At 44.0% G+C, this 27,116-nt stretch overlaps 1 protein-coding gene across 1 annotated transcript in view; it reads left to right on the top strand.

Annotated features, from left to right (window-relative positions):
• erf (Ets2 repressor factor) overlaps nucleotides 1-22,894 on the top strand; it is a 53,397-nt gene extending 30,503 nt beyond the window's left edge. The window contains exons 2-5 of the mRNA XM_083982143.1: nucleotides 1,804-2,038; nucleotides 14,260-14,372; nucleotides 20,093-21,045; nucleotides 22,130-22,894. Coding sequence (XP_083838269.1) covers nucleotides 1,804-2,038; nucleotides 14,260-14,372; nucleotides 20,093-21,045; nucleotides 22,130-22,837 — 2,009 coding nt within the window. The 3' untranslated portion in view covers nucleotides 22,838-22,894. The remainder of the gene's footprint in view (nucleotides 1-1,803; nucleotides 2,039-14,259; nucleotides 14,373-20,092; nucleotides 21,046-22,129) is intronic.
• Nucleotides 22,895-27,116: the final 4,222 nt, after the last annotated feature.

Here is a 27,116-nt window from a genome sequence, read left to right as displayed (position 1 = left end):
AATGGAACTCGTCGGCCTTGAACGTATCATTGTTAACAGTTCACTGCCACCGCTATATAGATATGACACAGGGCTTTATGGAGTGTGGGAAAATGATTGTAACCTTGGTATTTAGGAGTAGGAGTGTGTGTGTGTGTGTGTGTGTGTGTGTGTGTCTGTCTGTCTTTTTTTACAGTTACATAAACACACACACACACACACATACAAAATTCAGCATTGTTATATTGTGCCCATATGTTTCCCATCCTCAGCTTTCTCAGCCTGATTGCCAAGACACATCTGGTCCTAATGAGGTGTGTGTGTGTCAGTGTGTGTGTACGTGTGTCAGTGTGTGTGTGTGTATGTGTGTCAGTGTGTGTGTGTGTGTGTGTGTGTGTGTGTGTGTGTGTCCCCATGCCTTTGCTATTCAGCCTTTCAGCCTGGCCTTGTGTTGAAGTGGTGTTGAGTCTTTTACTGCCACCCACTGCTTTACAACACAAAGCCTATACTTTTAACTGTTGGATAATAGTGTGTATGTGTGTGCGTGTATGTGTGTGTGTGTGTGAATAAGTACACGCTCTCTCTCTCTCTCGTTCTCCGATGGCGGTGGTTATAAAACCGTAGCTTATATTTTGTCTGCTCGTATCTCAAGGCCCGGGTTAATCTGTTGTAACAGCGCTGATTCTCCAGCTTTGATGCCGATAGCAGCGAAGGTTTTGATATGACTGCGGTCGGTGGGAAAACAGATTTAAGTTCATCATCATCGTCACCAGCAGCAGCAGCAGCAGCAGTTTTCCTGGAACCAGTAGATCCACTTTGCAGGCCCAGATCCAGATGTGTTTTTGGATGTTGATGAACATATTTCATCCAGAGTTTCACCCTCCACTCGGTTCTGTTTCCGTGGCTCCCAGCGACTCAACTACTGTTGTTTCCTCTCCACACATGTTCATCTCTAGCACCGAATCCAGTACTTTTTATTGGTACCGACCGAATTTCCCACCAAAGTACCAAGTATCGATTCACGTGAAGTCAAACGGTTCCACATTTTGGTACCTGAATGCAACTTCGTGTCACGTACAACTCTTCTTTGTTTTCTTTTGACTCTGGTCTTGGCCAGTTTATGGTGAAATGTTGTTTTTAGTTCCAGATTAACGGCACTAACGGATAAAACGGTGCAGCATCAGTTTCTGAAGGTCTGGAGAAGCTCTTTGATTTCACCCATCGTGAGACGCCTCTTGTGTGACACCTTGGTGATGAGAAACCTTTTCATAGGCATCAGTTTGGACTAAAGCAGCTGATATTTCTTTGAACTGATGGGATGACTTTCTAAACCAACTGACCGACTGCAGTTGCTTTCTTGTCTTTCCTTCTTTACCTTTTTGCTCCTCCTCCTTTTCTTCATGTCATTTCAATTTATTGCACTTTATTTATGGACATAAATGTTTGGATTACTTTGTATTTGTGCTTTACTTGGGTTGTTGCCGACATCTGGTGAAAAATTTCATGTCAGTAGCTCGATTAGAAATATATTTTCTGAGAAAAATGTTGAATTTCTTTTTAGACAAGATGATATTCTCAATCTATAGAAAACATAAAACATTCTTAAAGGCTGAGGAGATGTGATGTTGTTGAGAAATACATATTCAAAATTCATTTTTACAGACAAAATAACTTTAATTACCAGACATACACACAAAAAGTACCGAAAACGGGTCCTGTTGGTTCCTGGGAACCGGTGCCCGGATACAAGTATCGGTACCGCATCAGTTCAAATATGAATCGTAGCCATCCCTAATCTCTCTCTCTCCCTCTCTCCTCCTGCAGGGTTTGCCTTCCCCGAGTGGGCCTACAAGCCCGAGTCGAGCCCGGGCTCCAGGCAGATCCAGCTGTGGCACTTCATCCTGGAGCTGCTGAGGAAGGAGGAGTACCACGACGTCATCGCCTGGCAGGGCGACTACGGAGAGTTCGTCATCAAGGACCCGGACGAGGTGGCCCGGCTGTGGGGGGCCAGGAAGTGTAAACCACAGATGAACTACGACAAGCTCAGCCGAGCTCTGAGGTGAGGAGGAGGAGGAGGAGGAGGAGGAGGAGGAGGAGGAGGAGGAGGAGGAAGCAGGCAGGTTGTTAAAGGGATAGTTCAACATTTTTGGCAAATTGGCCCATTGCCATAATCCCTATAGTCATAGCAGTAGGTTCGTTACCTTTAATTGTCGGTGCAAGCTATTTTTAGAACGGTGGAGCAGAGCCGTGAGCTGCTCAGAGCTACGCTACGGAGGCTCATTATGGGATTTCTTGGTTTCACCTCATCAAACTCATCAAATACAAAATCCCAAAACTCAAACGCTTTCGTGGACAAGTTGTGAGCTGCACATTCACCACACTATGAGATAATAACACAACGTTACCACACAGAGTTGTTTTAGAGGGAAATACAGAGACTGCTTGCTGAAAAACTGTCCCTGAAGGCAACGCACATCAGTGGTTTTGCATGAATTTCCCTCTACAACAACTCTGTGTGGTAACGTTGTGTTATTATCTCATAGCGTGGTGAATGTGCAGCTCACAACTTGTCCACCAGAGCGTTTTGGAGTTGTTGGATTGTGTATTTGATGAGTTTGATGAGGGAAACCAAGAAATCCCTTTAGCCTCTGTAGCGTAGCTCTGAGCAGCTCACGGCTCTGCTCCTCCGTTCTAAAAATAGCTTGCACCGACAATTAAAGGTAACAAACCTACTGCTATGACTATAGCGATTATGGCAATGGGCCAATTTGCCAAAATATTGAACTATCCCTTTAAGGGTGACGAACACCTCCACGGAGAAAAGCCCGTATTATATGTTTCATATTCATGAGAGCGTACGGGTCAGAGCGACATCAGTCTGTGCAGCATGTGTGTCAACAAACAGAAGCAACAGGCAACACAAACACAACTATTTCACTATCAACCTGCTCCTTACCAAACAGCTAGAAAAGGCTGCGACCCAGTTTGGAGGCTTATTTCACTCAGGATTTTTTTAAATCATACCTTAAAGTCAGAGTTTGTAGGTTGGTTCGATGCAAAAACATTCAAACTGGGCCCCTTTAAGCACTTTAAAGCATCCACAGTCGACCAAAGAGCTGCACGGAAAGTCAAATAAAAGATATAACAGCTCAAAAAGGCATACAATTAAATTAATTAAAAGACATACAACTGGCTCAGGGAAACGTCCCGACTACAGTACTCATAGATGATGATGATGATGATGCAGGATTTCTGTTGCGTAAGTCGATATTTAGTTTTTTAAGAAAAATCCTACAGACTCTACTACTGCACATGGACCGTCCTTGTCCACAGCTGCAAGAAAAAGTGAACTTCAAACACTGTTTTCCCTTTTTTTTGGACTTGAAGAAGTTCCTTTCACTATAATATTTGTTTTCTAGTCGTTATGTTACATGTGTGGAGCTGCAGCATCTGCATCCATGTGTGTGTGTCCTGCAGTACGACCATGGATCTTCACCTCAGCTCTGTGTGAAGACTTTAGTCATTAGTCTCTCCCCTGTGTTTACCAGTCGGTAATAAAATGCTCCAAAATATATATAGATATCATATAAGTCCTGACTCTACTGTGCTGCCTCCTGATTTAAACCCACGACAGAAGCAGAGCCACAAAATCCAGGTTGGATAAACACTTGATATAATATATTAACACCAACGACAAACACTGTGGGTTTTCTTCGCCCTCTGCTCGGTCTCACAGGTATTATCTGTGCTTATCTGTAAGGCAGCGCTGCCATCCCAGCTTCACATCCAGGTCATGTGTTTGTTCCCTCCTTTTTTCTTTTTTTTTTTATACGTCTCAACATCATCAGAGGACTCTGATCGTGGCAAAGAGCCCAGATGGGTTCGATCTTAAAGGGATAGTTCAACATTCTGGCAAATTGGCCCATTGCCATAACCCCTATAGCCATAGCAGTAGGTTTGTTGCCTTTAATTGTAGGTGTAACCTATTTTTAGAACGGCGGAGCAGAGCAGCAGGCTGCTCAGGGCTATGCTATGGAGGCTAAAGGAATTTCTTGGTTTCCCTCATCAAACTCATCAAATACAAAATCCCAAAACTCCAAAACGCTTTCGTGGACAAGTTGTGACCTGCACAATCATCACACTATGAGATAATAACACAACGTTACGAAACGGAGCCGTTTTCAAGGTAAATACAGGGTAAATACAGAGTCTGCTTGCTGAAAAACTGTCCCTGAAGGCAACGCGCATCAGTGGTTTTGCATGAATTTCCCTCTAAAACAACTCTGTGTGGTAACATTCTGTTATTATCTCATAGCGTGGTGAATGTGCAGGTCACAACTTGTCCACCAGAGCGTTGTGGAGTTGTTGGATTGTGTATTTGATGAGTTTGATGAGGGGAAACCAAGAAATCCCATAATGAGCCTCCGTAGCGTAGCTCTGAGCAGCTCACGGCTCTGCTCCACCGTTCTAAAAATAGCTTGCACTGTCAATTAAAGGTAACGAACCTACTGCTATGACTATAGGGATTATGGTGATGGGCCAATTTGCCAAAATGTTGAACTATCACTTTAAGTTTCAGGAACTAGAATCCTGTTTGTGTTGAACTGCAGGTGAACGACAACGACACGACACAAAACAGTTCGTTCCGATTGATATCACAGACGCCTGGTGGAAGCAAATACCTGGAGTTCCTAATTGTAATTAACCGCGTTTCTGCTGCTGACATCATCTCACGTTTTAGACTCCGCCCACCGCTGCTGCTGCTGCTGATGTTGTGTGGTTGTTGTGTTGTGGTTGTGTGTGTGTGTGTGTGTGTGTGTAGCGCTGCCTGGGCTGCGTGCAGAGACTTCCAGCACGACGGGCGGATTTAGAAACGCACACCTCCACCCTCCGCGGAGCACATGTGGGATGCTGCGAGGGTTTTATTTAGCTGCCAGTCTGTTCTCTCATCAGCATGTACACACACACACACATCTACACACACACACACACACACACACACACACACACACATCTACACATACACAAACACAAGTACGCGCATGCACACACAAGAACGCACATGCACACACAGCTAGTCATCGGTGTCGCCTCCTGTGTTGTAGGTTGGTGTGGGTTATAGTTTGCCATGGCGATGAGATGACGACTCGCGCTGCTTCATCACCACCACACACATACACACACACACGCACACCCACATGCACACACACATGCATGGCACGCACACACACACACAGACACACATATACTTAACACCTTGGTATATGTCAGCCCTCCTCCAGCCCATCTGTGTCTTGTTTTGTTGCCTAAACCGATTTTTGTTTTCAACACTCGGACTGGAATAAAACTGAACACTTTGAACATTTATGCACATTGACGCATTGATTTTGCAGTATTGATTATTTATTTGTCAGTTTAACTCAGTCGAATATGCATCAGCAGCAGTTATAGTGCAACATGGATGTGTTTTAAAGGGATAGTTCAACATTTTTGGCAAATTGGCCGATTGCCATAATAATCCCTATAGTCATAGCAGTAGGTTCTTTACCTTTAATTGTCGGTGCAAGCTATTTTTAGAACGGCGGAGCAGAGCCGCGAGCTCCTCAGAGCTACGCTAATGGGGTTTCTTGGTTTCCCTCATCAAACTCATCAAATACACAATCCAACAACTCCACAACGCTCTGGTGGACAAGTTGTGACCTGCACATTCACCACACTATGAGATAATAACACAACGTTACCACACAGAGTTGTTTTAGAGGGAAAATTCATGCAAAACCACTGATGCACGTTGCCTTCAGGGACAGTTTTTCATCAACAGTCTCTGTATTTCCCTCTAAAACAACTCTGTGTGGTAACGTTGTGTTATTATCTCATAGCATGGTGAATGTGCAGGTCACAACTTGTCCACCAGAGCGTTGTGGAGTTGTTGGATTGTGTATTTGATGAGTTTGATGAGGGAAACCAAGAAACCCCATTCGCCTCCTCCCATTAGTGTAGCTCTGAGCAGCTCACGGCTCTGCTCCGCCGTTCTAAAAACAGCTTGCACCGACAATTAAAGGTAATGACCCTACTGCTATGACTATAGGGATTATATGGCAATGGGCCAATTTGACAAAATGTTGAACTATCCCTTTAAAAACCAGACTATGTTTGCTAAGATGCTGAGACAGAAGCCTTTTTTTTTTTAGCATCCAAACTTTATTGTCAACATCTCTTTACTGTGGTTTTGTTTTTATTTTATTTTTTCCTCTGAAGCTTTTATTGCAGCGAGGGGCCGTTAACTAAGGATGAAGTCTCTGTGGAGGAAACTTGTGTCTCCGTTAGATGTGAAGTCTTTTGATTGATGCTTCTTCTCGGCGTCTTTGAAGTGAGGGAGTGAGCGTGTGTGTGTGTGTGTGTGTCGTCGGTGCACATGTGTGCTCATTCATGCATATAAAGTACGTGTGCGTGTGTGTGTGTGTGTGTGTTCAGTACACAGAGGTTTGAGTCTGTACAGTCAAAGTCCTTTCTAGTTTATTTGAAGAAAGTTCAAATGTTCTTCAAAGAGCCGAGGGCCACGAGGAAGCCTAGGCCCGGTGTGTGTGTGTGAGACTGTCCCATATTGACTCACTTGCTGTTTGAACATGTGTGTATGTGTGTGTGTTTTCGTTTCACATGTATGTGCGTGGCCTTTTCCTTCCACACGCCTGTGAACATCATGTCCCTTCAGTTTTACCTGCATCTACAGATGACGCCCACTCACTATGTATCCTGGATTATCTGTGTGTGTGTCTGTGTGTGTGTGTGTGTGTGCATGCGTGTGTGTGTTTCATGCCTGATTGATTATACTTATTAATTTCTACCTCCACTAACTTCTCGAGTCCTGAACCTCAGAGGGAAATAATTTCCTTTTCCTTTTTTCCTTTTTTTTTTTTTACAGCAGCTCTCAGACCTTCGGTTAATTTCACTGCTCATGAAGGTTTTAGATGTAATAAAGTGAAAAAAAGAAAAGCTTTGGTAGAAGAAAAAGCCAAGCACCTCTTACAGGGTAGGAGTTAAAGGGATAGTTCAACATTTTGGCAAATTGGCCCATTGCCATATATATCCCTATAGTCATAGCAGTAGGTTCGTTACCTTTAATTGTCGGTGCAAGCTGTTTTTAGAACGGCGGAGCAGAACCGTGAGCTGCTCAGAGCTACGCTACGGAGGCTCATTATGGGATTTCTTGGGTTTCCCTCATCAAACTCATCAAATACACAATCCAACAACTCCACAACGCTCTGGTGGACAAGTTGTGACCTGCACATTCACCACGCTATGAGATAATAACACAACGTTACCACACAGAGTTGTTTTAGAGGGAAATTCATGCAAAACCAGCTGATGTGTGTTGCCTTCAGGGACAGTTTTTCATCAAGCAGTCTCTGCATTTCCCTCTAAAACAACTCTGTCATGTTTGATCTCGGCCTCACGCCTGTAAAGTTTCACGACCGTGTCTCGCTCAGTTTTGTGATGCTGCATCGGTGATGAACCGTCCACAGAAAGATGCATCAACAGCTGCTTTAAAAACCTCAGAAACCACACACACTGTGTCTGTGATGATGACACACACACACAACTTGTTAGCAACATCTAACCTAACTGTGACTGCTAATAATAGATGTAACTGATCAATTAATCGCTGTAACTTAAAATATTAAAGAGGAGGGCCAGGTGTGACCTCACAAAACATAAATTTTCACTATAACTCAAGAATTCATGCACAAATTATGACAAAATTAAACAAATATATCAAGCAGGATTGAGTAAAGTGATGCTGTTTTATATCTAAAGGGTCAAAGTTTCACCTCAGGTTACCGAGCTCGTTAACAGGTTATAAAACTGTTATCTTTGGTTTCAAATACCACAGGTCACAGGGTTTGACTTCTTATTTTGTTTTTCTTTGAGTCGCGTTTTTTTGTTTCACACTGTTCTTTGTTTTTATTACTTATTATTGAAGAATATACAAAAGATAAATACACGCCATCATATACACAGTTTTCTCCTTTTTCACTCCCTCCCCACATAGCGTAGTTGTGCAAACAGACACAAATGCACTCGGTGGTAACAATTATTGCATCTTTATTGATCATTCTTATCTGCTAAAGCACCTTGTAACCATGTAAAGAAAGGTCGGTGCTTTATAAATAAAGTTAATTACTGTTATAATTATTGTATGAATGTTCTGTCCATTCATTATTGGAAGAAATCGTGACTGTTACTTCCTGTGCAACTGAGAAAACAGATAATTGTAGTGATTTCCTGCACATGCTCTGCCCGTGTTGTACGTGCTGCACACCTGCACGCCTCCTCCTGTGTGTGTGTGTGTGTGTGTGTGTGTGTGTGTGTGTGTGTGTGTGTGTGTGTGTGTGTGTTGGTGTGTGTGCTTGTACTGCATGTGATGGTGTGGGTGTGTGTAGTAGAAGAGCTCCTTCACTCATTGAGTCATTTAGGGGTTGGATCATCATCTCCTCCTGGTTCACACACACACTCTTTTCTCTTGCATTGTTCTCCATTGTACCAAACCCCAGTGACTCACACACACACACACACACACACACACACAGTTCACATTCAGCTTTGTCACTGTGACTAACGTTTTAGATCCGTCATTTATAAAAACCTTTTAACCGCCACTACCGCTCCGACTGACCTTTAGGGATTTTAATATTTACACTCGGACTTCTTTGTTTTGTGGTCACTGTTTTATATTTTCCTGCATCATTTTGAAACGGGAACCGCCACACAAACGTAACGCGCTAACCCGTAACCCCTAATCTCTTGTTTATGACAGATAAGACTACACAGATATACACATGATGGTAACATGGTAGATGATAAATAACGTTATCCACCGCTCTAAGGATTGATTTCTCACCGGCTTCGTTGAAAATAAAAATGCACATGGAGGAGAGGAGGGTGAGAGACACAGACCTGGATCATTCCCATCTTTGAAGCTAAAGGTTAAATATTATTTAGCTAATGTGACCCGATCCATCAAAATGAGTCACAGTGACCCACATTTCAAAGTTGAGATTTTGGTATCAATGGAAAGATTATAAAATAAAATAGCAGTTAAAGTTTTTGCCAGTGACTCTGGCATCTGTTCCTGTACCACGTGATTACACGCACAGTATACGGTCCCTGCTTGTCATAGAGGCACCATTCAATGACCGTCGGAAAGTGGAGAGTCCCGCGATTCAGATGCAGTTTACAGCTCGTCTCTATCATGAACGGTTCAGGAGATATTTCATGTTTTGCACCGAAGTAACACTCATTTTCAGAGGGTTTAAGTTGCAGGTCAACTTTAATCATCATTTTCGTGCCTTTTCTCAATTATCTGGACTGTGAAACTTTGGGAGATTGTTTTTGAATGTCATTGCTTTGAAATTAGGGTAAATTATTATTATTTTTTTCTATGGGTTTTCCACGTTATCAGCTGATTATCTAAAAATAGAACGTTGCGACATCCGACTCATTTTAATAGAACGGGTCACAAATAGTTGCTAGAATTAGTTCTATTAACAGAAAGTAGATTTTAATGCAGGATTATTGAGTTAGTTTAACCGTTAATCAGCTCACAGTGATGCAACGCTGCTGCATTTACTGTAGAAGTTTCGCCTGCACCCTGTCATACATGCAGCTCATAATAGCTCTTATAATTCTAAGAGTATAAATCCTGTGTAAGAGATCAACAGATCGATGGACAGCCAGGGCTGCTGGTTTTTCCTGGAGAGCCGGGTACAAACAAACTCCTTTTTATTCAACAGAATCAGTGTTTTTCTGCAGAGATTCATCGGCCGAGCTCCTCTGTGCTCGTCTCTACTGGGAACGAGGAGGATGATGGTGATGATGATGAATAACGTATTGCATTTCCCAGAATGAAGTGGCTGCTCACACATTGAATGAGAGACACTGATGTAGAAGTGTGTTTTTGTGTGTGTGTGTGAGGAAATATGAATGTGGTTCGAGGTCCTGAGGCGATCGGTGAGTCACCAGGAGCCATTTTATCATCTTTTCAGATAGATGAGCTGTCAGCGGCCGTTCTCTGGCTGTTCAGCCCCCTCCACATCTCTGTGTGCTGACGGTGACTAATGCACTCGTACTAATGGAGCCGTCTGGGTACGGCTCAAACTCAGAGCGGCTGCCTCACTTCCTTAAGTAATCACAGCCCAGTGTGTGTGTGTGTGTGTGTGTGCGTGTGCGTGTGCGTGTGTGTGTGTGTGTGTGGATCGGATCGAACTGTGTGTTGAACGTTGTGCAGTGCACGGCGTGTTAAAGGACGATTCCAGGCGAATTCAACTCATTTTAGGTCTAAAAGAAGGAATCTGAAGATGTTCAGTTTAATGTCTCCTGTTTTGCGGTAGTTGTGTCTGTCCCTGCATCACCACGGCAGCGATGAATGGGAGTGGATGTAAGTTCCGCTGTTTAGGCTGTTTACATCCCTCAAAGCCACAGACAGCGTCAGATGGAGACTCAAACATGCACCGAGAAGTTTATTTACTTCAAGCAAGCCGACATGTTTGTAAAACTAGATCTAATTCAAAGTCTCCCAGAGTCTCGCGCGAGACCTAGTTGCCGTGCGCGGTGTGTTCAGGTGCAGTGGGAGCTCCCGTTTGTGTCATAAACACAGGAATATCAACTCTTGACTTGCTTTAAAGGTACCATCCCGGGCGGCTCATTTTGTGGCAAAAATATAAAAATCTGAGTATATCGGTTAAGTATTAGACAGTAATTGATGCTATTAGTGGTTTGACATATCAATGGCGAAATTTGATCATCTGTGTAAGGAGTAGGGACTAAAATTTGGCCGACCAATCAAATTAGTCTCAGACAACTTTGGTTGGATGGCCCGTCTGTCAGTCAACGTGCACGCTGTTCTGCGCATGGCTCTAGTATGCAAGCACTTTGATTGTAGCTACACTTTTTCACAGTACATCACAGCCAGCCAGCCAGCAGCTAGAAAGCTAGGAATTCGTCATGGCACAGCTAAAGGACCAGCCGGATATCCAACCTCCAACTGCACCTCCTAGTCAACCACCACCCAAAAACCTAACACTTTTATTGAAAGTATGAAAGACCGTCAGAAGTTACTTGGCTCGTTTTCTCCCTTGGGATTGCTGAGGTCGCCCGGCAGATCAGCTCAGTGGAATGGCTGCTGCTGCTGCTGTGACAGTTGCCATGGTCCCTGTACTGGGGGCTCACACAGACTCTGCACTTCTCCCAAACAACGGAGCAAATTTCCTAACAAAGGTTATAAACTGACCACAGACTCTGGATTAAACTGTGATGTGTTAACAGTGCTAAAGCCAGAATTAAAACAGCTTTTAGCAGCTTTATTGGCTGTCGGTTGCCACAATGCTAATTTCTGTTAGCCCGTCTAAGAGGGTTTGCATTATTAGCATTAAGCTAGCGGGCTTTATGCTTAGTTGTAATACTGTCTGTGTGTGTTTTTAACGTTGTTTAAAACTATGTACATCTTTGATGCTTAAATATATATATTGCCGCTTAATACTCCTCTTTTATTTTATGTATGCTGCTATTTTTTATGCAGCTTTACAGTCGGTTGTCTCTGGCTAATTTCTGTTAGCCCGTCTATGAGGTTTTGCATTATACGTTAGCATTAAGCTAGCGGGCTTTATGCTTAGTTGTGATACTGGCTGTGTGTGTTTTGAACGTTGTTTAAAACTATGTGGGTTTGATTGAACATCTTTGAAGCTATATATTACCGCTTAATACTCCTCTTTTATTTTATGTATGCTGCTATTTTTTATGCAGCTTTACTGTCGGTTGCCGCGGGCTAATTTCTGTTAGCCCGTCTATGAGGTTTTGCATTATACGTTAGCATTAAGCTAACGGGCTTTGTGCTTAGTTGTGATACTGGCTGTGTGTGTTTTGAACGTTGTTTAAAACTATGTGGGTTTGATCGAACATCTTTGATGCTTAAATATAGCCTATATATTCCCACTTAATATATTGCTTTATCCTCTTTTTATTTTATGTAGGTATTTTTACTGTAGGGCAGGCTAATCTTGACAAATAAAACCTTGAAGCAAAAAGATTTTGCCTTTTGTTTGAGAACTGACATGTATGTACAATAATTCAGTAACAGTTGTAAATGTACCTTTGTACAATTTATTTTTTAATATTTTACCGTTCAAAAGCAATTAGTGCTGTCTGTCTCATAGAAGAACATGACAGCGGCAGCCTGCTGTAGCCTCTCTGCTTGTGGTGCAATACATACAACAGTCTCCGGCTGCAATGAACACACGCTGGAGCCGAGCAATGGGGGCGTGGTTTTTGTGATTCCTGATTGGACGGAGGGGCGGGTGTGCCATTCGAAAAATAAATCGTTAGTCCAGTAAATGCAGCCGCCCGGGATGGTACCTTTAAGTGTACATTTTTTTTCCACAGACAGCGTCAGATGGCGACTCAAACATGCGCCGAGAAGTTGTTTTTACTTGAAGCAAGTAAAGAGTTGATATTCCTGTGTTTATGACACAAACGGGAGCTCCAACTGCACCTGAACACACCGAGCGTCAACTTGGGTCTCACGCAAGACTCCGGGAGACTTTGAATTAGATTTAGTTTTACAAACATGTCGGCTTGCTTGAAGTAAATAAACTTCTGGGTGCATGTTTGAGTCTCCATCTGACGCTGTCTGTGGCTTTGAGGGATGTAAACAGCCTAAACAGCAGAACTTACATCCACTCCCATTCATCGCTGCCGTGGCGACGCGGGGACAGACACAACTACTGCAGAACAGGAGCGATTAAACTGAAAATCTTCAGATTCCTTCTTTTAGACCTAAAATGATAGGAACATACAGCCCCGAGTTGAATTTGCCTGGAATTGTCCTTTAAGTTGTGTGCTGCAGACTAGAGATGCACAGAGCCTGAGCTGCGCTGTTGATTCTGGAGTTTCACTTTGCAGAACGCTCATAAAAGGTTCAGCATCACTTAATGATTGTTTATTTATTCATTTATAAACAAGTTATGGTGATGCAGAAACACTAACGACGGTCCCTCCAGAAAAATAGGATTTTATTTTCAATTATTTGTGGGGAATTTTTGCTGAAATTGCACAAAATGCTGATTTCCCACTAAGCTACTACGACTTTCTAATGACTTTGTATGATAAACAATCATATGATATCACAGAGAGTAGTGGGAATATTCAAGTTCTCATCGTGTTTTATTTAAAAAGTTAATAAACATGGCTTCAACTCACAAAACATTCAGGTTCAGGTTACTTTATTGGACCCGTAGGTGGATTGGTTTTGCAGTCAGATGATGACGACATCCTTTTAATAACATCTACACAAAACATAATGAAATGAAATTCCAGAGTCAAAGTTCTGTAGCTTTACAAAATAAAGAATAAGATAAGAAATTTAAGAAAAGAGAATAATAATAATGAAACATTTCATTTCATAGAGGCCTTTCTAGCGCTCAAGGACACTGTACACTGAACACGCTACAACTTCTGTATGGAATAAAACACAAATTCCCAGTTTCGTTTATCTTCTCGTGCGAGGCGATGATGTCTCACGTCGTGCAGTTACATCACTTCATAACGTTCCCAAGGCAACAGGTCTGGAAAACGGCTGCTCCCTCCTTGTGTGAAGAAAACATGCAACGTTTTTCAACTTAATGCAAAGATTCACAACCAAAATGCACTGATTATGAAACGTTGCGAGCCTCGAAAATTTTTGCACATTGAAAATTTGCCGCGTGTTCAACTTATAATATATAATATGTTGGCTACGGCTAATTGATCATTGAATTATTCGCTGCATAGTCGTGTATTTCTGGAGGGACTGTAATGAGCTACAACCAGAAACAAGCCTTTTATTCGCTCATTGATAAATATCCATGTGTTTTACACTCCTCCTGTCAAACTAAACAGCGCTGCTGAAGCCATATTAAAGGATGAATGTGGTCGTTTTATTATGATAATTTGACGTGTTGGTAACTTAACAAATATGTGATGAAGCAGCAGGTATATAGATGATGGAGAAAATGGAGGAATAACTCCAGTCCACACCCACACTTTTTATTCTAGGGGAAAAAAGGAAAAATCAACTGGAAAAATATTGTGATTGAGAATAAGTGTATTACTATTTTACCCACTGGTTTCACACTTTTTAAATGTTCAGCCAAGAACAGCCAGAGCTTCACCACATGTTGCCACCGATGTGCTGGGAATCTGAATAAAGAAATAACACTTTTTTTCTTTGCCTTTACCTTCTTTTTCCAGATATTACTACAACAAGAGGATTCTCCACAAAACCAAAGGGAAGAGATTCACCTACAAGTTCAACTTCAACAAACTGGTGCTGGTCAACTACCCGTTCATCGACATGGGCACTGGTACGGAGACACAAACACACACACACACACACACATCTTTCTTTTCCTCCAGCGCCATGGCAACATGACAACCACCTCAAACATCCTCATCACTAGTAGCGCTGCCTTTTAATTATTTAATCGACTATTTTATTTTATCAATCGCAGCACTTTGTTGACTCTGTGACGTGGTCGATGAAAGACTGTCTCTAAGCAAACGGCTTCTTCTTCGTCTTCGTCTTTATGAGAGAATTAATTAAAGGAAAAAGATATTAAAAAAGAAGAAGCTGCGGCTGCTAATGAACAAGACAACACGATGAAATTAAAAAATAATAAAAATGATCACAAAAATGTATTACACCAGTTAAAACAATAAGACTCATAATGAAGGGATTTGTGCTCGTCCTCCCGACGTCACAGGCCGAAGATTTTAATTGATCAGGCTGGTTTATCGATAATAATCCACTTTTCCAGGCTTAAAAATAGATGTAAATAATATTTAATTAGTTTTATTGCATGTTGAGGTGGTTTGATAGAACTCACAGACAAGTCCATTGATAATTCAACAATTTATTTTCGTACAGATTTCTCAAAAGGACTTAAATATTAGTATTATTCACACAGAGCTGTGATAGTTTATAAAAACACTTAACCAGGAGTTATACAATTTCTAAAAGCAGAAACGGTCGTCGTAGGAGTCAGAGAAGGTCTGACGTGTTTATTTTATTTCTCTCTCTGCCTCAATGACGTCTCTTTGTCTCGTGGTTATTTCGGATGAAAAGAAAAAAGAGTTGCACTCGACAGCGAGGACCTGCTCAAGGAGCGTTTTGTCTGCACATCGGCCTTCAGGTGTCTGCTGGGTTTTGATTCAAGGAGCTCAAGTGTGTGTGTGTGTGTGTCTGGTGTGTGAAAATTCAGCCAAAACGAAACAAAAAAGAATTTAAATCAGACAAAATAACTTGAGGTTTAGATGCCGCTACGCTTCAGTTATGCAGCAGCTGATAATGTGGTGTTATCAGTGTTAACACCAACCAGACATAACATGATGACAGATGATAGATCCTCATAAAACCAGAATACCACTAGTTGTCGATACCGACACCAGTGAAAAACCACAAATCACGATACTCATTCAATACCATGATAACAATTTTTAAAAAAAAACAACAGAATCAATCAATTTAGGTGCTAAATTCACTATTGACATCAAAGTTTCTTGTGTTTAAGCTCCACTGTGCTTCAACAGCTTCTCAAACTGCACTGAGTTTAAGGTGCAGGCAGCAACATGAAGTTAAAGGACAATTCCAGGCAAATTCAACCTGAGACTAATAGTTTCCTTTTGGGTCTAAAAGAATTAATCTGAAGATTGTCTTTTTAAAGGGATAGTTCAACATTTTTGGCAAATTGGCCCATTGCCACATAATCCCTATAGTCTAAGCTGTAGGATCGTTACCTTTTAGTTGTCGGTGCAAGCTATTTTTTAGAACGGCGGAGCAGAGCGGCGAGCTGCTCAGAGCTACGCTACGGAGGCTCATTATGGGATTTCTTGGTTTCCCTCATCAAATACACAATCCAACAACTCCACTACGCTCTGGTGGACAAGTTGTGACCTGCACATTCACCACGCTATGAGATAATAACACAACGTTACCACACAGAGTTGTTTTAGAGGGAAATTCATGCAAAACCGCTGATGTGCGTGCCCGTCAGGGGCAGTTTTTCATCAACAGTCTCTGAATTTACCTCTAAAACAACTCTGTGTGGTAACGTTGTGTTATTATCTCATAGCGTGGTGAATGTGCAGGTCACAACTTGTCCACGAGAGCGTTTTTTTGAAGTTGTTGGATTGTGTATTTGATGAGGAATGGGCCAATTTGCCAAAATGTTGAACCCTTATCCCTTTAGTGTCTCTTGTTCTGCAGTAGTTCTGTCTGTTTACTCGGACGAAAACAAACGTTACGTTCGTATATTACTTCCCATGTCAGTCCCGACAGGAATCGACACGGCGCCACTAAAGGGCAGAGTTGTATATCCGGTACTCGGGTGTTTTTTGCGTGTTGGCACCGACCTTTACGCTTCCCGCTTCTAACACGTCAACTTTGAGGACAAAATGTTCACTTGCTGCCTGATGATGATGAAGAGTTATTCACTTCACCTGTCAGTGCTCGTCATGTGAGGCCTGATCGCTGCACGTTATCCTGATTTATCTGAGAGAGACTCAAACTAAATGAATCAGTGTTTTTTTACAGGAAGTTGCAGCGTCTGATTGCTCCAGATTGTGTGTGTGTTTGTGGTGTCTGTGCGTGTGTGTGTGTGTGTGTGTGTGTGTGTGTGTGTGGGGGGGGGGGGGGGGGGGGGGGGGGTGTTACTGACGGCAAATGTCTGTCGTCACCCTGAATCACGTCCTCTTCCTGCAGACATCAGTTCTTGGACGAGCATGTGTCAGTGTCCGTTCTGTCGTTTAGTCATGAAACAAGTTTAAAGTTCAAGTTTTTTTTTTGTACACAGATCCCCATTAGTGAGGACTTTATTCCTGGGGTTCGTTTAAAGACAAACAACTTTAAATCACAAGACAATGTCCAACTATTTAGTCAAACTACACAAATATACACTATCAACAACAATCCCTTATAATTAGTACAAAAAATAGGATAAAAAAGCTGATTAAAAGCAGGTAAGAAGTTGCTCAAAATATGATTTACTATAAATACCAATAAGATAAAGATGGAGTCTGTTCCAATATGATATAGCGCTATATAATACTGTATTTTAAAGGGATAGTTCAACATTTTGGCAAATTGGCCCATTGCCATAATGCCTATAGTCATAGCAGTAGGTTTGTTACCTTTAATTGTCGGTGCAAGCAATCAAACTCATCAAATACACAATCCAACAACTCCACAACGCTCTGGTGGACAAGTTGTGAGCTGCACATTCACCACGCTATGAGATAATAACACAACGTTACCACACAGAGTTGTTTTAGAGGGAAATTCATGCAAAACAGCTGATGTGCGTTACCTTCAGGGACAGTTTTTCATCATCAGTCTCTGCATTTCCCTCTAAAACAACTCTGTGTGGTAACGTTGTGTTATTATCTCATAGCGTGGTGAATGTGCAGCTCACAACTTGTCCACCAGAGCATTATTGTGGAGTTGTTGGATTGTGTGTTTGATGAGTTTGATGAGGGAAACCAATAAACCCCATTCGCCTCCTCCCATTAGCGTAGCTCTGAGCAGCTCACGGCTCTGCTCCGCCGTTCTAAAAATAGCTTGCACCGACAATTAAAGGTAACGTACCTACTGCTATGACTATAGGGATTATGGCAATGGGCCAATTACTTGCCAAAATAAATGTTGAACTATCCCTTTTAAGGTGAAGACTTGAGTCAGAACTTATTGGGAAAGTTCGTCAAAAAAAAATCATCTGTATCGTAGAACGTGGGTGGTGTGTGTGCATGAATCCTGCTGCCCTGTGTGTGTGTCCGTGCATGTGCGTGTCCGTGCGTGCGTGTGTGTGTGTGTGTGTGTGTGTGCCACGTCCCAGTTCAGTTTACCCCCCCTCCTCCCCCCTCCCCCCTCTGAAGTCTTCTCTGGTTCTGTTCTGGTCGCGGCCACCCAGTGTAAACACGGCCCATATGGAGCGTTGGAGCCCAGTGACATAAGTGCAGCACGAAGCTTTAATTATAGCCTGTGTGTGATGTGGCCCACACACTGACATGTTGTGATATGATGGTTTCATGTGATGGTTTTACACACATGCACACACACACACACAGACACACACACACACACACACACACACACACACACACACACACACTTACATGCCCACGTCAATCTGGATTGATGCACTCGTGAATAATACACACTAGATAAACACACACATGCAGTTTTTCTCCCTCTTCTCTGACACACATGGTTGTGAGATGTGTGTGTTTTATAAAGAGAGACCCACACACATGCACACACACATACACACACGCACACACACACACTCGTCAGCACTGGAAAAAACAGAGGAACCCAACCCATGTTTGTGATGGCAGTCAGAGCCACTTTTCCAATATTTAATTCTGGCACGTGCACGGATGCCAAGAATTTATTGCAGTGCCACAGTCTCCCTGGCAGGAGGGAGGAGGAGGGGGGACGGGGAGGGGGAGAGGGGAGAAGGGGGGAGGAGGGGCAGAAAGACAGAGAGAGAGAGAGAGTGGGGAACTTGTGGCTTTGTGTAACCCACTGTTTTCTTTCTGTGACCCTCGGGGTAAAACAGTTTGTTATGGGAGTCATGTGACCCGCCCCCCCCCCCCCCCACCCTCCCTCTCTCTTTCTCTCTGCAGCTTCGTCCACATTTACAAATAAATAACTAAACAAACACAACTTCCTCTCTCTCTCTCTTTAACCCTGCAGGTAGTTTTATTTTTTATTTCTTATAATGTTTCAGAGACGATGTCCATGTTTGCTAGTTTCTCTGCCACGTCCACACACACACTTCAAACACTGAAGAAAGATGTCATGAAAATGTTATTTCTGACTGAGCACACAAAACAAATCTATTGAATTGGAATAAAAAGAAAACAAGTATGAGCCTTGAGAGAAGCTGCAGGAGGAGAGGAAGGAAGGAAGGAGGTTGTATTGCATTCAAAACGTTGTATTGAAATCAAATACAATATCCAATAAATGTCATGAATATCGACAAATCGATCTCATACGGGCTTATTATGTGATAAAATGCTGATGGAAACAGTTCTTTGAGGTTTTACGTCAGTTCCTCCACGTATTTCCAGCTTTTTCAAAGATACGGTGGGAGTAAACCATGTATTTGCCATGTGTTGTTGGTAGATGCGATCTCTTTTCACAAAACTAATGTTGCAAATTATACAAAGATAAAAACTCTCTAACCTGATGTGTAATTAAAAATATTCATGTTTACATTAAATTGACCAAAAAGCAGCTACATTAATGCACATTTATTTAACATGACCCAGAAGTAAACAGTGCAATTGCGTCCATTAAAAGATCAATCTAAGGATTTTATGAATCTATATCGGATCCTTAACTCATTGAGTGCCGCGCTCCTTTCCAAAGTTTTAGTCAAGTGTACCGGCAATTTAGACCATTTTTGACGATTTATGTAGAGCCATAGTGTATTCTATATTATTGCCACAACACATACTGTAGCTCATTTGAAAGGTGAAACTTTATGCTGCAGATGGCCACAAACCGTTTGTTTCTACGTGCCTCCGTTCCTGAGAAAAGTCAAGCTAAACATGGCTGGGTTTCACCAAAATCCCTCCTTTTTTTCTAGAAAAGGAGATAGAGCGTCTTTTATGAAAGGTGCTCTGTTTGTGTCTGTCGCTCTTCTCACACTCACATTTCTGTCATGAGTTTTTGATCGTCATCTATTTCAGTTCTGCTCGTCGTAGAGTCCCCAAATTTACACATAAGGTGTGTTAAAGTGTCTAGTTTCATAATTGAAAAAAAAAGCAAAAAACGAGAAATCTCGTTTTTGGCACTCAACGCATGGGAACGAAAAACGAGAAATGATGTGGTTGGCACTCAATGAGTTAAAATGAAGATCGATATGAATCAGAAAATAGATTTTTTAAAACACAGTTCTGGTGGATAATATTATTCATATTAAATCAATTATTATTTATTGTGGATAAAGACAAAGCACATTAACTTTCATTGTTACTCTTGTTTTAACTTGATTTCTTTCTTTCTTTCTCCTCCTCTCAGGTCGCGGCGTCCCTCAGAGCGCCCCCCCGGTCCCGTCCGGAGGCACCCACTTCCGCTTCCCCCCCACCACGCCGTCTGACGTGCTGTCGTCCAGCGAGGAGCTGCGCAGCCCGGGGATGTTCAGCAGCGTGGCGCGCCGCATGGCCCGCGGCTCCGTCAGCGACTGCAGCGACGGCACCTCCACCAACTCGGAGCTGGAGGAGGCGGTCGGCGCCGAGGAGCGCGGCGGCGGCGGCGTTGGCGGCGGAATCGGGCCGGACCGGGCGTTCCGCGGCCTGCTGCCCCCCCGCCTCCCCCACGACTCTCTGTTCAGGATGTACGGCGGCGGCGGCGGCGTTGGTCTCCCTCGACCTGCGCCACGCGTCCACGCCGACCCTCTGTCCCCGTTCCCCGTGTCGCCGCTGCCCGGGCCCGGCGGCGGCGGACAGCTGCTCTCCCCGGCGCTGTCCATGACCCCCACCCCCCACCTGCCCTACACCCCCTCCCCCTCCCTGTCCTCCCCGCTGCTCGGCTCCCACTTCTCCTTCAACCCGGAGGACATGAAGCACTACCTGCAGGCGCACACGCAGTCCGTGTACAACTACCACCTCAGCCCCCGCGCCTTCCTCCACTACCCCGCCAACATCGTCATCCCGCAGCCGCACCGCCCGCCCCCCGCCCTCGAGAAGACCCACCACGCCCACCACCACCTCCTGCACGCTCCGGCGCCGCTGCAGCAGCTCTCACATTCGCTCGGCGGCGGCGGCGTGGGGGGGGGAAGGAGGGAGGAGGAGGACGGGCCGACGCCACAGCTGCATCAACACCCGTCACCGTTCAAGTTCAAGCTGCAGCCGCCGCCGCTCGGACGCAAACAGCAGAGAGAGTCTGGAAGCTCATTGGCTGCTGCTGCTTCCTCTTCCTCTTCCTCCTTCACAGCCAACTCTGTCCTGGCTGCAGCGCCGCCCAAGATCAAGGTGAGACAAGGAGCACAGTAGCACCTAACTTTAAAGGGATAGTAGTTTTTTTTTGAACACTTTATTTATAAAGTTTTTAAGTTTAAACCACATATAGAACAACAGAGACAATATACAATAAAACAAAAGGAGCAGGACAAAACAAAACAAAACAAACTGCCAGCCCACAAAGATATAAACATGTAAAAGTTACAGTTATGGATGTCAGCTCACACACTGAATCAAAAAAGATTATAAAGTCCAGGAGAGAGTCCAGAAGGTCAAAGAGCCAGGTCAGGATTGTTCAACATTTAGTCAGATCCTCCTCTCACCATAATAATCGCTATAGTCATAGCAGTAGGTTCGTTACCTTTAATTATCGGTGCATGTTGTTTTGAGATCAGCGGGGCAGAGACGTGAGCTGCTCAGTGAACACAATGGAGGTGAACGGTACAGGTCACCTGTCCCTCATCAAACTCATCAAATACACAATCCAACAACTCCACAACGCTCTGGTGGACAAGTTGTGAGCTGCACATTCACCACGCTAAGAGACAATCATGTAACGTTACAACACATGAAGCAAATACTCTGAACTACTTTGCGCTTTTGAAATCCCTCCGCCCAGCAGCCGTGTCTGGAAAGTAGTTCCGGCTGCATTTGCCTCTAAAACAACTCTGTCTGGTAACGTTGTGTTATTATCTCATAGCGTGGTGAATGTGCAGGTCACAACTTGTCCACCAGAGCGTTGTGGAGTTGTTGGATTGTGTATTTGATGAGTTTGATGAGGGAAATCAAGAAATCCCATAATGAGCCTCCGTAGTGTAGCTCTGAGCAGCTCACGGCTCTGCTCCGCCGTTCTAAAAACAGCTTGCACCGACAATTAAAGGTAACGAACCTACTGCTATGACTATAGGGATTATGGTGAGAGGAGGATCTGAAATCATTTGCTATAGAAAACAATTAATGACTTGAATATTTCAATTGTTTCTCCTGGAGGATTAATAATTGGTCATGTTTTACATTTTGACTTGTGAAATTGATTAATGCTTAATAATGGTGATAATCATTAATACTGTTATTATTTCCGATGGTCTCTGTGCAGGTGGAGCCGATCTCCGACATCGAGTCAGAGGAGGAGGTCGAGGTCACCGACATCAGCGAGGAAGACGAGCTCAACCACAACGACGTCTTCACCCCGACGGCTCGTCACCACCAGCACCTCCAGCTGCTGCACCAGCTGCACAACAACCATCACCATGCCAACGGGAACGCCACCGCTGGTCCCACTGCTCCACACGATGACGATCCCGACGACGACGAGGAAGTCTTCAAGACTCCCGCCACTCCTCCGGTCGGCCTGAGCTTCCCGCTGCTCGGCCCGATGAAGAGCGAGCCGGGCACGTTGCCGGTGGCCGTGGCGACGCCGGTGGCCATGGCGACGGTGGCTTCAGCTCCCATCAGCCCCGGGGGAACGCGCTGCATCCCGCTCAAACTCCGCTTCAAACGCCGCTGGAGCGAAGACCAGAAGATGGAGGCGGACGGAGAGAGAGACGAGGCCGAGGACAAGAAAGTGAGAGCTGATGGAGAGGAAACGGCGGCAGCAGCGGCGGCCATGGCAACGGCGGTGACAACAGCGGCAACGGTGGCGGTGGAGACGAAGACGGAGGAGGAGAACGGAGGAAAAGGAGGAGGAGGAGGAGGAGGAGGAATTCTGGGATTGATGCTGCCGCCGCCTCCCACCCAGCGCAGAGCGAGCTCCGAGCTGCAGAGAGCGACGGCCCAGCTGTCCCTGGAGAACACCGGCTGCTGAGCCACACACACACACACACACACACACACACACACACACACACACACACACACACACACACACACACAGATATCCACCTTTTTCCCCCAACGTCAAAATAAAAACGTAAGCCGGTTTCGCTCTTCCGGTGGAATTTTTATGTTTATGTTTGGTTTCGGTAGTCGCTGTAAATGCATGGATTTTTTTTCAATGAAAATCAGTAAAACGCATGGCCTATAAATCTAGCTGCACCCTAGCGGCAGCAAATCTCTTTGCTCCGTAGGTGGGTCTAGAAACGAGCCATAGGAACTTTTTGAGTCTCGAACACCGTTTGTGTTCACCAATCACAGCGCTCTATCTGTTTAGAGAGTCGTTGGGCGGCTTAACGCGATGGCGACATACTTGCGACGGTGAAAAACATGACAAGAAGATAGATGGCTTTGGCAAAGGAATCGTTTTAATTGGCGTTGGCGTCACCTTTGAAAGAATCAAACTCGTCATTTTCTTTAAAAGTTGAGCAAGAAACTGCACTGAAGTCGTTCATTTAGAAGAAGGATGTATTTGGTGTTTTGCCGACGGGATGTGGGAAAAGTTTAATCCTGCGTCATCCTGCTCTTTGCTCTGATTGGTTGGTTTTGGCGCTACCCTATTGGTGCAGAGGCAGTTTGAAAGACAGCCTTCATCCCGCCCCCTGGATTGAACCGTGTTAAAAGCCAGCGTTAATAGATCCATGATGCGTTTAGCTACCGCAACTATGACAATGACTGAAAACCATGGAAATGTAAAGGTACAATTCCACCGGAAATGCAAAACCGGCTTTTATAATTTTGACTATATATGACGTTCGGAAACTTGTGGATACACACACACACACACATATATACAGGGGATAATGATGATGAAGAGGAGGAGGGAACTAGTTTTTTGTGCAATAATTGACGGAGCGGCGGTCGGGCCTTTCTCTCTGACCTCACGGCCCCGAAGCCGAAGCCTCCGGAGATTAAACAACAACACACACAAACTTATTCTTCTTCTTCTTCCTGCTCCGTCTGCATCTGCACACCGCCGCCGCCGCTAAGCATCATGGTCCGTGTGACATCACAAACACGTAGACGAGCAGCAGCTTCACCGACAACACTAAAGAGGAGAGAGAAAAACTAACAGAACTCAGTCTGTGAGCGTTCAGACTTCCTCCTCCTCCTCCTCTACTCCTCCTGCTTCTTCTCTTAGGAATTATTGCACACTGCCTTCTACACACACACACACACACACACACACACACACACACACAGACACACACACCTACACACACAGTGCCAGTTTAAAGCAGTGCACCTGCCACCTGGATGTTACTAAAAACCCCCTTATTGAACAGCCCTGATAGAGATTACAGAAGTGCCTCTGTCTGACGCAACGCCACGCCCCTCGTTTACAAGGTGGGAGGGGCCGTGTGCAAACAAACAAACACACAAACAGACACACACACAAACAGACAGACACAAACTGAAGAGGAGTTCTCTGATGGGATGGATCGGGAAGCAGCTCCATCCTCTGTTCTCTCACTACAGTGTATAAAGACTAAAAATAAAGAAAAGAAAAGCAGGATGGACTCGGACATCAGGGACAAAGACGTTTGAACCGCCAGCGAACGGGACGGATAAACGGACGGACGAAGTTCCACTGTACAGAAAAAAAACAAAAAAACAAAAACCTACGAGAGGTAAACGAAGCGTCACAGACAAAGTTTCTGTTTCTGTTTCTTCTGTTTTTTGTGTTTCCTGTTCGACTCGGCACAATCCTGGAGGAGTTTGGAGATCAACAGCTCTCTTCTGCATTCCCCCTCTCCTCCTCCTCCTCCTCCTCCTGTTTAGTTTTATTTTGAAAGACGATTGTCCCACTTCCTGTCTCCTTTATTAACCCCCCCACCCCCTCACCCACCCCTCGAGGGCACGGACAGTATTTTAGGGCATTTGCAGTGATCTGAGGGGCTTTTTCTTGTAATTTTAGCCGAATCTGTTCATGTGATGTTGTTTTTTTGAGAAGCGATGAACTGATTTTACTGTTTTTATTTTTTTATTTTATTTTATTTTTTTGTTTTCGTTCTTTTAGTCGAGAGCAGAACGGGGAACCATGTCATGAATGTCGAGCACATGAGGTTTTTAAAAACTCAGGCAGAAAAAAGAAAAAAAAAAAACGTTTGTCGCTGTCGAGGGGAAAAAAAAAAAAAGACAAAATCTAAAAAAAAGTATTTTTTTTATGACGTATAAACTTTTCTTCACATCGCGGCGCCCATTCGAACGAACAAACGAGTCCAAATCAATCAGAGTGTGCCTTTTATCTATATATATATCTATATATATATCTCAGCCAACATGAGTTCCCCCCAGCACACAGACCACCGTACCACCATGCCTTCTGTTTTTTGTAAAAGAGAGATTCAGAATAAGTAAATCTACACATATATATTTTATTCAAATATATATTGAATTCAAATATTATATTTCAATAAGGTCATTTGATACAAATCAGGAAAATCCTACTATTTTTAATGGTAATAAAGACGTGTATATATTCTAACGGGCATATTATTATTATTATTATTATAATTATTACTATTAGCACCAGTGTAATTCAGCCTTTTGCCTTCTCACCCTTGCGCCTTCTTCTCTTGACCGTCGAGCTGCAGTGATGAAGACTACGACGATGATGATGATGATGATGAAGGCCTCAGAGTTTTATATTTATATTGTTCAAGGTTAAAAAAATCAAACAAACAACAACAGGTTTGTGTATTCAGGGGAGGGAGGGAGGGTGTGTTTGTTTTAAACATCCCCGCAGCAGCAGCAGCAGCTCGGGGTGGGTGGGGTTTACCTGGTTAAACTCCGCCCGCCACGCTGGCTTGACCCAAATCTGATTATTTGGAGGAGGAAAAAAAAAAAAAAAAGTGTGGTAACCGGGGGCGACAGGGACGGACGGACGAGGGCTGGCGTGTTCAGAGCAGATGGATTCTGATTGGACGACGCAAACGCGCAGCTGATTTCAGCTTCTGGGACACGAGCAAGCAGGACTTTGGACTGTGGACTCAAGGCTGCTGCAGTGTGTGTGTGTGTGTGTGTGTGTCAGTGTGTGTGGGCAGAGTTCAGACCAGCCCATTACACACACACAGACACACACACACACACACAGATTGACACACACACACACACACAGATTGCTGGTTAGCGACGGCCTTTTACTGTGGCTGAAACAAAAGGGAAACATGACATCAGATGTGACATCACACGCCCACGCCACAGTCTCTCTGGAGAGGAGTCGCACAAAACCATACAAGCTACGCACACACACACACACTCTTAACACACACACACACTTTTACACACTCGGAGGAAATGGCATCACAAAACCTCAGAGTCGAGCGGAGAGAGAGGGACTTCCCATAATCTGACTCGCCTGCTCCGCTCAGTGTGTGTGTGTGTGTGTGTGTGTTAAAGAGAATAAGTGGTTTCTATGGTTATGCCATCAACACACACACACACACACACACACACACACACATATGCAGCCTACAACGAGTCCCAGTCCTGGTTCTGGTTCTTGAGTCCTGGTCTGGATCAGTTTTTCTTCCTCAGGCACAAAGAAAACAAACCTGTTCACATTATCAGCTCCTCCTCCTCTTCCTCCTCTTTGTTCTTCTACTTGGTGGAGGTTTCTAAAAAGAAAGAAAGAAGTGGCAGCAGAGAGTTTTGTGTCTGCTGAGGAAATGTTTTAAAGGGAAAGTTCAACATTTTTGGCAAATTGAGGAGGCAAATGGGGTTTCTTGGTTTCACCTCATCAAACTCATCAAATACACAATCCAACAACTCCACAACACAACACTCTGGTGGACAAGTTGTGAGCTGCACATTCACCACGCTATGAGATAATAACACAACGTTACCACACAGAGTTGTTTTAGAGGAAAATTCATGCAAAACCGTTAATGCGTGTTGCCTTCAGGGACAGTTTTTCATCAACAGTCTCTGTATTTCCCTCTAAAACAACTCTGTGTGGTAACGTTGTGTTATTATCTCATAGCGTGGTGAATGTGCAGCTCACAACTTGTCCACCAGAGCGTTGTGGAGTTGTTGGATTGTGTATTTGAATCCCATGAGCCTCCGTAGCGTAGCTCTGAGCAGCTCACGGCTCTGCTCCGCCGTTCTAAAAACAGCTTGCACCGACAATTAAAGGTAACAAACCTACTGCCATGACTATAGGAATTATGGCAATGGGCCAATTTGCAAAATGTTGAACTATCCCTTTA

Source organism: Trachurus trachurus (genome assembly GCF_905171665.1).
Source record: "Trachurus trachurus genome assembly, chromosome: 11".
In the NCBI taxonomy this organism is placed as follows: domain Eukaryota; kingdom Metazoa; phylum Chordata; class Actinopteri; order Carangiformes; family Carangidae; genus Trachurus; species Trachurus trachurus.
The sequence above is the reverse complement of the archived record's forward strand: the minus strand, read 5'-3'. Positions and strand labels throughout refer to the sequence as shown.